General features: G+C 41.1%; 1 protein-coding gene across 1 annotated transcript in view; it reads left to right on the top strand.

Moving 5' to 3' along the window:
* The window catches only part of GARNL3 (GTPase activating Rap/RanGAP domain like 3), a 456591-nt gene that overhangs the window by 296674 nt on the left and 147086 nt on the right, over window positions 1-12831 (top strand). Inside the window, exon 6 of the mRNA XM_030207543.1 lies at window positions 9493-9611. Within this exon, the coding sequence (XP_030063403.1) occupies window positions 9493-9611 (119 nt within the window). The remainder of the gene's footprint in view (window positions 1-9492; window positions 9612-12831) is intronic.

Genomic DNA, 12831 nt, shown 5'->3' with positions numbered 1-12831 from the left:
CCTTAGGACACCAATGTTTTGAGGAAAAGTTACAAATTTCATGTCAATATGGGCTTGCTAGAATACAGCGGAGATGTGTAATTTAATGGTAACATGTAGACGGCCACCATCATAGAAAAGGTAGGTGCGCATAATAACAGATTACGCTACCAGTGCTATTACTAAGCACTACTATGGTGCTTCTAGATATCCAAGTTAACACTGTGGTCTTTATGGTATCGTAACCAAACCTGTGATAGAATTCAGGCAAGATAAGAAGGGAGGTGCTAACAGCAAGGGAAGAGAATCAACAGAGCTAGAGGTTCTTGGTGACTCAGTAGGCATGGACGATGGGGTAAACTAGGTTGGCAATAAGGTCCCTTATCTGTTGAGAACTGCTTCAATTCAGATTCTTTTTGTTGCCTCATCCCTTTCAGAATCTCATTGCCTTGCTGTACTGGACCCAGATTAAGAACTATAAATGATGTTTTATAGATAAGAAAATTACCTTTCAGTCTAAGTATCTCAAAATTAGCATCTTTCATAATTCAGTGCTCTAGGGAGTTCAAGTTTAACAATATTTATGTGATAGAAACAAACATAGCATTAGAGCAAAATGCCATTTTATGCCTCAGATATGTCATATCTAAAAATTGGGTAGCAGAAGAGAGGGTCCAGGGGTACACAAACAAGGACAGCAAAAAAGAAGCACACAAGGACCTTCAAGAGTGGAACATTCAAGAATCCTTACGACCCAGAAATTGTACAGGATAGTGGACAGCATTGGTATAAACTATAACACAAGGAAAGTATTTTGTCTTAGAATAATTGCTTAAAATAAAATGATAATATCTAAGTAATCCACTTCTGAATATTTCACTATTTGTGACCCACTGAGTGAAAAAGTACCAAAAGTGGAGTTACAAATAACAGAGATAAAGGATATAAAAGTTTGGATGGGTAAATTCAGGCAACTTTCATTTTTGAAAGTTTTTGTGTACTATAGGGACAACAGGGTTAAAATTTTGTCCGTAACTTTCTATGGGTTACCGAGATAGAGATGTTTTATGGTTGCTGTTTTTCAAATGCTTTTTTCTGAAAAGTGGATTTTTTATTAGAACAAAAGAACATAAGAGTATCCATACTGGGTCAAACCAGTGGTCCATCTAGCCCAGTATGCTGTCTCCAAAATGTGGCCAAGCCAGGTCACAAGTACCTGGCAGAAACCCAAATCACGACAACATTCCATGCTACCAATCCCAGGGCAATCAGTTGCTTTCCCATGTCTGCCTCAATAGCAGACTATGGACTTTTCTTCCAGGACCTTGTCGAAACCTTTTTTAAACCCAGATACATTAATCGCTGTTACCACATCCTCTGGCAAAGAGTTCCAGCGCTTAACGTTGAGTGAAAAATATTTCCTCCTATTTGTTTTAAAAGTATTTCCATGTAACTTCTTTGAGTGTCCCCTAGTCTTTGTACTTTTCGAACAAGTAAAAAATCAATTTACTTCTCGTTCTACATCACTCAGAATTTTGTAGACCTAAATCATATCTCCCCTCATCTTTCTCTTTTCCAAGCTGAAGAACCCTAACCTAGCCTTTCCTCATATGAGAGGAATTCCATCCCCTTTATCATTTTGGTTGCTTTTTCTTTGTACCTTTTCTAATTCCGCTATATCTTTTTTGAGATATGGCGAACAGAACTGAATGCAGTATTCAAGGAGAGGTCTTACCATGGAGCGATACTGAGGCATTACAGTATTTTTGGTCTTATTCACCATCCCTTTCCTAATAATTCCTAGCATTCTGTTTGCTTTTTTGGCTGCCGCACACATTGAGCAGATTTCAGCGTATAAATATTTCTCATTTTTTTAAAAAGATGTAATTAGTCCATACTTGAGGCTGAAATTTTGCAGAATTATGCAGTTGATATCCCTCTATCTTGTAGTATAAATAAGTGTAATATACCCCACTTTTGGTACCTTTTCACTCAGTGGGTCACATTTTCATTTTTCTTCACATAGAAAATTAATCCACTAGAAATTATAGTAGACAGAAATTGTCTAGTGCAAACCATATGTATGACTGAATAAGCACCAAAAGGAACTGAGTAATTGGCATTGGGATATAGTACCTTCCAATTTTGAAATTTGATATTCAAATTTGACTCGGGATGATAGTGTCTAACAGTTGGCATGCAAAGCTCAGCATGAAGAATCACAGAAGCAGAGAACGTGATATCAGACAAAGACCATACAACTCATTCAATTTACCCATCTATGAGAATTAGTAGATCCGGTTTGGTTCTGTGTGGGCACTATTACAATTTCCACTGATTGCTGCTGCTTTTGGTAGCTTTATTCAAAGCTCAAATTGACTTCAGAATGAATTGCCTTCTCACCTGTGGAGATGGCCCCTATGGTAAAAGAAGGAAGCAATTTAGCATAGAAGTAGACACTGCCACTGACTGTATTACACCTATTGTGGATGAAGGGAGGAACGTAAATTTCTAATATTGTTGGCCCAACAACACCTTTGAAAAGCACATAAACCCCAAAAGTAAAAAGCACCATCACATGATACTCCTGCCTGAAGTGTGCACAGCAGGCTTACCATGGTCACGTCATTTGCTTCCATTCATTAGAGATGACCTTTCCTATTGCTTTTGTAGCATCATTATTCTCTGCCACCTCTAAATCAGCAGGCCCTCAGTAACCTTGGGAAGTAAATAATCCATCCTCAGTCAAGCCTATTAAATGCCCTCTCTTTGCAGTAATGTGACTTATTTTGTCATAGGATCTCAAAAAGAGTGTTATTGTATTTGAAGAGCTTTTGTTGTATATAATGTAATGCTGTGCAATATATCTCCTGGGGGAAAGACATGAGGATTGCATATATAAGCATTTTATAAGTATTTGTGGAAAGCGGTTAGAACATCCTCTCATTTGGCTTGCCTATCACCTGGATGTCCTGAAAGTCTAAATCAAACAGTTTCCTCACAATATTTATAATCCTGTAACAAATTAAAACAACGTGTCATCTTTCTCTACCTTCCGACCTGCACTGTGGAAGTTCTTTTTCTTTTTCTCTGCCATGGTCTGATCCTCAAACTCTTCTATTCATTTATTTTGACTTTTGTGTTTCCCATTTTCCATTGAATAATGCTGAGTACAGTTCATTACCTCTAGGAGGCAGTAATCAAAATTGCTCACACTACTGCAAATGCCACAGGTGTTTTTTTTACCTACATACGGGGTCCTTTTACTAAGGTACACTGAAAAATGTCCTGCGCTGGTATAGACGCACGTATTGGATGCACGCAGGTCCATTTTTTAGTACACCTGCAAAAAAGGCCTTTTTTGGCAAAAAATGGACATGCGGCAAAATAAAAATTGGAGCATGTCCATTTTGAGCCTGAGATCTTACCGCCAACCATTGACTTAGCGGTAAGGTCTCATGCGCTAACCAGGCAGTAATCATCAGCACTCGTACACTGCCGATTACTGCCCGGTTAGCGCCATGTGGTAGAAAATAAAAAATATTTTCTGCCGTGCGGATCAGACACGTGTAAAAAATGGAATTACTGCCTGAGGCTCGTGGTATCTGGGCAGTAGTTCCAAATTGACGCACCTTGGATGCGTGTAGACACCTACGCACCTTAGTAAAAGGGCCCTTAAATGCCTTTTAATATTGTCCTCTAAGGAATTATCTGTTTTGTATACAATGTACTGTTTGCGGTTCCATATTTTCATACATCACAACATCCATTAGGAGGTAAGGACATTTTGGTCTACCCAGTGAACTCAAGTGCCCCTTTCTACTGTGTCCCCGTATAACTTCCTGTCTTTGGTCTTCCCTCTTCAGCATCTTTAGCATCGCCCCCTAACACAATTTAGTTTTATTACTCTTATCGTTGCTTGCCGTTGTGTCCAGTATTGTTTTTGCTATGAAATTACTAATTGATAGGATTATATGGAATTATTAATGACAACTAGCTAATGAGCCCAGTATGGTATCATGGCAGCTGTATTGTACACTATCATGCGGTGGGCCAATGTTCATGTCCCAGCACTGGTCCCAGTACAAGTCTGTCATTGGTGACACCTTGTGGGCAAACTTAGGGACCATGTTAGTTGGCTTCTATTGGGAGTTTGGAGCTGTAGTTTGGGCTCCGGACTGAGGCCTACCACTGCCATGAATGAGTTGAGTTAGGATGAAGGATATAAAAGTAGGGTAAACTCTAAAGGCTTTATGTCTGGTGTTTTTTCTTCCAGGCATATCTAAATAGCAGGTAGAGACAGATAAATGTGGATCTTAGCAAAATATAGCACTGAGTATCTCATCTATCAATTCAACAGCACACCTGAGTCTATGACATGAGAATAGTTGTTTCAAATGGGATAAAAATTAGCTTATTAAATACATGCAATATCTTTCTTGTGGGTTTGTTAAAGATTCTTGAATAAACTTCAATGAAGTTATTGAATTTCTGCACATAAATATACTCTGCTGTATCATTAAAGCTGGAACATTGCTTACTTAGTGGGCCTTTTACTAAGATGAGGTAGTATTTATAGCTCATTTACCGCAGTTGATTTCTATCACAATCTACAAATGTTACCACAGCTTAGTAAAAGACCCCTTGAAATTCTTGTCATCAAATGGGATTGGGTACCAAAATTAGATTTTAGATTGTATGTAAGTAATCAACCTCCCTTCCCCCACTCTAAAAATATTAAAATGAAACTAATTGTACAGCTATTCTAACTCGCTATTGAGAGGATCAGAGTTCTGGCACAGGTCAGGATAAAATTAGATTCCTTGATGAGAAACTGGTGCAGGAGATTGATTACAACTAATTACTAGGCAATTTCCTACTGTAGTTTGCTCTTAACCACTCATTTGGGTTGAAAATTGATTCTCTAATTTTGAAACCGATACTTTTAAAAAAGTATTTTGTACCAGCACTAACCCTGAGCAGGTGATGGGGGGAGGGTGGAAGAGCCTCAGTGATCACACAGTAGTTGGACATAATAGCCAGATTCTGGAAGGAATTGTACTCCACAGTGTTGGGAGAAGATGGGGAGGAGTCAAGGAGCTGAGAAAGATGATTTGAGGGTGTAGTAGCCAAGTAGAGGCCTGGAAGTCTCAAAGTTCCAGGAGGAAACTGACTGATTAAAATGTATTTAAAGTTCCTGGAAGAAAAGTTCAAAAACATTATTAGCCATCTCTTGGCTAGAGGAAACCACTGCTTATCCCTGTAAGTGACCAACAAGGAATGGATCTATACTGGGTTCTTGATGGGTACTACAGTACAGATTGGCCACTGTTGAAAACAGGATGAAAGACTCAATGGACTTTTCCTTGTTATCAACAGCAGATGAACCCAGAGATTTTTGTGTTGTGACCATCTACCAGCAGGTGAAGATAGAGACATTAACCTGAGCTCTGTCATATAGGATGGTACGCTCCTTGGACAGCCAGTATTCTCTATCTCCAGTAGGCAGATGGATTGTCTCACACAAGCTCCTGATCTCATCTGCAGTTTTACTCCTGTTCTGGGTTTCCTAGTTCAGTTGAGTCTGGGGGCATCTAGGCTCTGTGTCTGCCTATTCTAGGGGTAGACCTGGTGGTGCCAGGTCCCTCCTCCCTTCCTCCAGCTTCTACCGCTTCCTTCTCCTTCTTCACAGCTACAACAAAAAATGGAGGGGAGCAATTCTATTGCTACTACTACTACTACTTATCATTTCTGTAGTGCTACTAGACATACGTAGTGCTGTACACTTGAACATGAAGAGACAGTTCCTGCTCAACAGAGCTTACAGTCTAATTAGGACAGGCAAACATGACAAATAAGGGATAAGGGAATTACTAAGGTGAGAATGATAAAACATGGGTACTGAACAAGTGAATAGTGGTTAGAAGTTAAAAGCAGCATAAAAAAGGTGGGCTTTTAGCCTAGATTTGAAGACAGCCAGAGATGGAGCTTGATGTACTGGCTGAGGAAGTCTATTCCAGGCATATGGTGCAGCAAGATAAAAGGAATGGAGTCTGAAGTTAGCAGTGGAGGAGAAGGGTACAGATAAGAGAGATTTACCCAATGAACGGAGTTCCCTGGAACGAGTGTAGGGAGAGTAAGAGTGGAGAGGTACTGAGGAGCTACAGAGCGAATGCACTTGTAAGTCAATAAGAGGAGTTTGAATTGTATGCAGAAATGGATAGGGAGCCAATAAAGTGATTTGAGGAGAGGGCTAATATGAGCATAGAGACACTGACGGAATGAATATAAGCCGTGAAGCAGAATTTTGAACAGATTGAAGGGGGGAGATATGGCTTAGTGGGAGACCTGTGAGAAGCAAGTTGCAATAGTCTAAGCAAGAGGTGATAAGAGTGTGGATAAGGGTTTTGGTAGTTTGCTCAGAAAGGAAAGGATGAATTTTGGTGATGTTACAGAGAAAGAAATGACAGGTTTTAGCAGTCTGTTGAATATGTGCAGAGAAAGAGAGAGAGGAGTCAAAGATGACCCTGAGCTTACGAGCTGATGAGACAGGGAGGATGAGAGTGTTTTCCTCAGAATAGAGAATGGGGGAAAAGGAGAGGTTGGTTTAGGGGGAAAGATAAGAAACTCAGTCTTGGTCATGTTTAGTTTCAGATGGCAGTGAGACATCTAGGCAGCAATATCAGACAGACAGGCTGATACTTGGGCCTGGGTTCCTGCTGAAATTTCTGGTGTGGAGAGGTAGATCTGGGAGTCATCCACATAAAGGTGATACTGAAAACCATGGGATGAGATCAGAGCACCAAGGGAAGAAGTATAGATGGAGAAGAGAAGAGGTCCCAAGACACAGCCCTGAGGTACACCAACTAATAGTAGGATAGAAGTGGAGGAGGATCCACCAAAGTATACACTAAAAGTGCAATGGCAGAGATAAGAAAACCAGGAAAGAACAGAGCTCTGAAATCTAAGTGAAGACAGTGTATTGACGAGTCGGCGGTGATCAACAATGTGAAAAGCAGCAGATAGATCGAGAAAGATGAGGATATTATATTGTTACTACATTTCCTTGTTTTTACTGTATTCTTTACCATGTAAGATGCTTTCTTTTACTATGTAAGCCGCACTGGACCTGCTTTTATGTGGGAAAGAGCGGGGTACAAATGTAATAAATAAATTATATAGAGACCTTTGGATCTCACCAGGAATAGGTCATTGGAGACTTTTGCAAGTGCTGTTTCAGTTGAATGAACAGGGTGAAAGCCAGATTGAAGTGGATCAAGAATAGCTTGAGATGAAAGAAAATCAAGACAACGGTGGTGAATAGCATGTTCAAGTATCTTGGATAGCAAAGGGAGGATGGAGATGGGGCGATATTTGGAAGGACAAGTAGGGTCCAACTAACGTTTTTTAAGGCGTGGTGTAACTATGGCATGTTTGAAGGCATCAGGAACAGCTGCAGTGGAAAATGAAAGATTGAGGATATGACACATAGAAGGGATGACAGTAGGAGAGGCAGTGCTAAGTAGATGAGTGGGAATAGGATCAGAGGAACAGGTAGTTAGTTTCAAGGAGGAAAGAAAATGTCCAGTATCCTCTTTAGTGAATTCAGAAAAGGAAGAAAAGGAGGCAAGGATTGAAGGATGGTTGAGAGGATGGGCTGAGGGAAGGAGAGGTGGAGGTGAGTTGGTTGAGAATTCAAGGTTAATCTTGTGAACCTTATTGTGAAAGTACTCAGCCAGAGTCTGGGGAGAAAGTGATGGGGGAGTTGGAGGTAAAGGCACTTTGAGGAGAGAATTCAGTGTGGCAAAGAGACATTGAGGGTTTGAGCCAAAAGAGTTTGTCAACTGGATGTAGTAGTCCTGTTTGGCAAGAGAAAGAGCAGACTGGAAGGAAGTTAGCAAGAATTTGAAATGTATGAAGTCAGCATGGGCACGGGATTTCAGCCAAACGCATTTGGCAGATTCACAAGGTTTGTGATGCACACCTTCATGGACGGAACGTGCCTTCATCTCTTTCTGGAGAGTTCAGCTTCATCACTGTCTGTGGAGCATGGCTTCCTGTTGGTATGTGGTGTTCACCTGCTTCTCAGTATATGGAGTGCACCTTTGGTCCAATGTGTGGTACATGGCACTGTCTTGGGGTTTCGGTGTGGCTGCAGGTGAGGCAGCTTCATATCTACAGGAACCTTGACTCTGGCTGTGTTACTTGTGCCTATATAGCTCAGTCTTTGGGGGTCGAGCGTAGTCTCCTTTTGACAGTGCCCTTCAGATTCTCCTAGGTCTGGGCACATCTTTTTGGACTCTGGCTCAGGGCTTTGGTTTGTGCTCTAGGACCCAACGCTGGCTCTGCAGCAGGGGCAGGTCTTCCATCCTGGGTTGGAGTGCAGCTCCTGGGCAGGCTGTGGAGTACTAGTATGGGTCAGTCTGCTGGATTCATCTCAGCTCTGCTGTTGTGCATGGCTCCATTGCTGATGATAGGCCTCACCTTCCTCTCTGCTGGTACTGTTCCGCCCCGTCTCCATGTGCAGCCTTACACCTCATTTCAGGCAGTACTGCTCATGTTTGGACTAGTATGGAGCCCTCTACTGCAACTCTATTTGGTCAACTTAGCATGTTTGCAGGGTAGGTTTGGAGTTTTCTCACATTTGATGGTGCTTGCCTCCATGCTTGAGCTCAGACTTTGCTTCCTTGCTTAGTTTCACTATGCAGGTCCCTCATGCTGTCATGTACCTGGTGTGGTCCATCCTATTCCTGGGGTGGTCTCCCATGACTATATGGTGGAGGTGGGGCCCGACCTGTCTTCTGGATGGGATGCGTGTCTCTCTCTCGTCATTGTTGTGCGGTGCCTTTCTGTCATGGCTTTTAGTTCCCATCTCTATGAGCGAAGGTTAGCTTCCATTGGGTCATACTTCATTTCACAGGTTTTACACCTCTGTATGACGGATGGCTCGGTGGCATCCTTTGTGTCTTTCGCTTTTCTGCTTACCATTCAATATGCCACCCTAATGAAGACTGCTTTGATACATCCCACAAGTCTCTAGATTCATCTGCTGTTGATGACAAGGAAGGAAAAATTATGTCTTACCTGATAATTTTCTTTTTCTTAGTCACAGCAGATGAATCCAGGGTCCTTCCCTTTCTGAATTGTTCGGTTTCTCATTTTATCTTCTCTAGGTGTTTAGCCTTCTGGCTTCATCGACTTCTGCTCATTATCAGGTTCATATTTCCTGGCTGTGAGGAAGGAGTGCTATTTACTTCCATATTTTTATGTTTCTCCTTCTGCTTTGTTACGAGGAATACTGGCTGTCCAAAGAGCGTACCATCCTAAATGATAGAGCTCAGTTTAATGCTCTCTATTTCCAACTGCTAGTAGATGCTCATAACCCACAAGTCTCTGGATTCATCTATTGTGACTAAAGGAAAGAAAATTATCAGGTAAGACATAATTTTTCCTTCAGCTTACTATGATACATCTTATGTTCTTACGTGATTCTCTCTTCCTCCATTTTTCCAGTTCATCAGAATTATATAGGTACTGATGCAGAGAAGAATCCTTTCTTTCTATCCGTAGTACTTTCTGACCAAAACAATCAGCGTGTTCCTCAGTATCGGGCTATTCTCTGGAGAAAAACAGTAAGTGATCACTCTGTGTGGAATGTGTCTAGTAGGCTCCACCTGCATAATCCCAATCATCACAAATGTTTTTCTCTGTGCGTTTTATGTGGTCAAGTGCAGTTCCAGCTTTAGAATGAGCTAAGCAGCCATACAAATAGAATTGAACCTTTTTTCTAGTCACAGAATGCACTCAAGTCAAAAATCCCAGGAATAACAATTGACCTTAGAATTGTCATGATTTGCCATTAATAATAACAACCCTGAATTGTTTTACTGATGCCATTTAAAACCAAATGAATCATAAAGAAATAAACTCCCAAAAATGAAGGTATCAAAGATTGCTTCTCTGTATTGATGTTTTATAAGTTCAAATTCTGAGGACCGTTGCACCAAAAAAAGGTTCAAAGCAGATGAAAGCCAGTTTTCAAAGCATGTGCCAAAGCACTTGGTTATTGGTTAAAATGGCTTGGCTCAGTGGTTCTCAAACCTGTCTTGGGGACTACCAGCCAGTCAGGTTTTCAGGATATCCACAATGAATATGCATGAGAGGTATTTCCACATAATGGAGGTGGTAGGCATGCAAATCTCTCTCATGCATATTCATTGTGGATATCCTTAAAACCTAACTGGCTGGAGGTCCCCCAGGACAGATTTCAGAACCACTGGTTTAGCTGAAACAGTCCCTCTTCAGCCTGTCTAAAAGTATGTGCAGATTTCCAAGGTGTGTGTACTTTTCATCCAGGTTGTAAATCTGCATTTCAGGTCTGCGTAAAAGTATGTGCATAAGATTTAGAACATGTCCCCAAAATTCTCCTGCAAAATGCAAATGAGCTTAGCTAGAGCCTCTATTCTAAATGATCTAATGAGGCATTTAAGAACAAGAGATAAGTAAAATTTTGAGTTATCTGGGGTTTTATTTTTACACTTTATAGTTGATTTTGCAAAAAAACAAAAAAATAAAGGTACCTATGATTATACTAATTTGACCCTTGGACGTTTGAGAGGGTTTTTACTTGTGTATGATGGTCAACCCTTTCAAAAATAATTTTTCTATAGTTGCGGTTTGGTTATTGGGGTGGTTTTTGCTGTCTTCTTCTTTTTTAAATGGCATTATGAAACTTTATCTCAAAATGGGGAAATTCCTTTGTGAATCCTGTTTCATTTAGGGGCCCTTTTACTAAGGCGTGCCCAAAAGTGGCCTATGCTGGTGTAGGTGCGTGTTTTGGAAGTGCGCTGGTCCATTTCCTCAGCGCGCCTGGAGAAAAGGCATTTTTTTCTGTGTCGGAAAATGGACAAGCGGCAAAATGAAAACCAGTGCGCATCCATTTTTGGCCTGAGACCTTACCGCCACTCATTGACTTAGCAGTAAGGTCGCACACGCTAACCAGGCAGCTAAAGAGTAATAGTAGTAAACATCCAGCATGCATCAACTGCCAATTACCGCGGGTAACCACCATGTGGTAGAAAGTAGAAAATATTTTCTATTGCGTGTTTCGTAAAAGGGCCCCTTAGTGATGTACTGTATAGCCATATAACCAACTATTTGGATGACTATTAGAAGTTCATATTTTTGTATCTGGTCATAGCAGAATTTTAGTTGTGTTACAGGAAATTTGGCAAACTGTGTAGGCTCAATATGCCTCAGGATCATTTCTCCAATGTACACATGGAATAATGTTATCTGATGTACCCAGAATAAAGATGAAGCCCAGATTTACCACAGGCAGTGGGATAATGGGGGTTGAAAAAACTCTCCTCCCCCCCACTTACTCGACTGGATGTTGGGTTGATTGGTAGCTAGGTGGCATCTTAAGTCAATAGGGATGAGTTTTGGTAGACTGGAAGGAGCTTTGTCTTGGGTTGTTACCTACCTACCCACTCTTTGCAAAGCGGTTTTTTGGGTATGAGGGGATTGGGGGGTGAGGGGCATTTCAGCTTGAACAGATTTTGAGAGGTAAGCCCATGTAAGTTTTAACCTAGAGTGATTATGCACTGAGGACAAGGTTGTGGGAGTCCTATGGCACTTCAGTGGGAAGTTGTATGAGTCTCCACTTGCAGTTTAGTAATGGGCCATTACCCATGCACTGCATCGCCACAGGTGTTTCAGTTAGGTTAGTGTGTGCTAGATAAATGAGACTACCTCCTGGTGGTTAAGACATCATCATCTAGCCGGTTGGCCCTAATCCAACTGCAGTTGAGTGATTCCAATGCAACATAAAGTACTTGATTTGGCTGGCAGGGTCAATACAGCTCTGTTGTATGTTTATTCTGCCTGGTTTTTGTATGATTGGTTTATAATAATGTTACGGTTACAAAAACTGCAGCCTTGTTTTACAACAATATATTGTTTTGGTTGTTTGGGAAAGGGACTAGATTCTATAAATAGTGCTGAAAAATCTAAGCATTGAGCGCTATTCTATAAAGGATCCGCATCCTTTATAGAATAGCGTTTAGTGCATAAATGATGCCTTACTTTAGGCATCAGCAATTATGCCTGATGAAAGCAGGTATAATTGCCGGTGCTTAAGTTAGGTGCTGATCAAGTATATTTTGTAACAATGTGCGTAAATTCTGGGAATGCCCCTGGAACACCCTGTGAAATGCCCCTGTCCACATCCCCTTGAAATTACATGCTATAGGAGTTCCACGCACAGCGTTATAGAATACAGTGTGCGTGTAACTCCCAATTAAGGCCAATTAATGCCAGTAGTTGGTTATTAACAACTGTGAAATCCCAAGGGAAAGACAATCAATATAGTACAAAATAGTCTATCCCAAAACAAAAATAGTCTGTCCCAAAGGGGTTATAAAATAAGGAATATAAATGATGCATAGAGCTTTTAAGTGAACTGTGTTTTCGGCTAAACTCACTGAAATTTAAGCTCGGCTGTGGGAACAGCTTATACTGAATTCTCCTTTTCTCCCTTTTTCAATTAAGGGGTCCTTCTACTAAGGTGCACTGAAAAATGGCCTGCGCTGGTGTAGATGCATATATTGGATGCACGAAGGTCCATTTTTCAGCACGCCTGCAAAAGAGGCCTCTTTTTTTTTTTTTTTGGCCGAAAATGAATGGGTGGCAAAATAAAAATTGGTGCGTGTCCATTTTGGGCCAGAGACCTTACCACCATCCATTGACCTAGCGGTAAAGTCTCACGCGTTAACTGAGCGGTAATGGTCTCCTCATGTACAATACCAATTTTCTGCCCAGTTAGTGCCAAGCGCCAAAACATTTCCGGCA

This window comes from Microcaecilia unicolor, chromosome 6 (genome assembly GCF_901765095.1).
Source record: "Microcaecilia unicolor chromosome 6, aMicUni1.1, whole genome shotgun sequence".
Taxonomy (NCBI): domain Eukaryota; kingdom Metazoa; phylum Chordata; class Amphibia; order Gymnophiona; family Siphonopidae; genus Microcaecilia; species Microcaecilia unicolor.
This window is presented reverse-complemented; position numbering and strand designations above follow the sequence as displayed.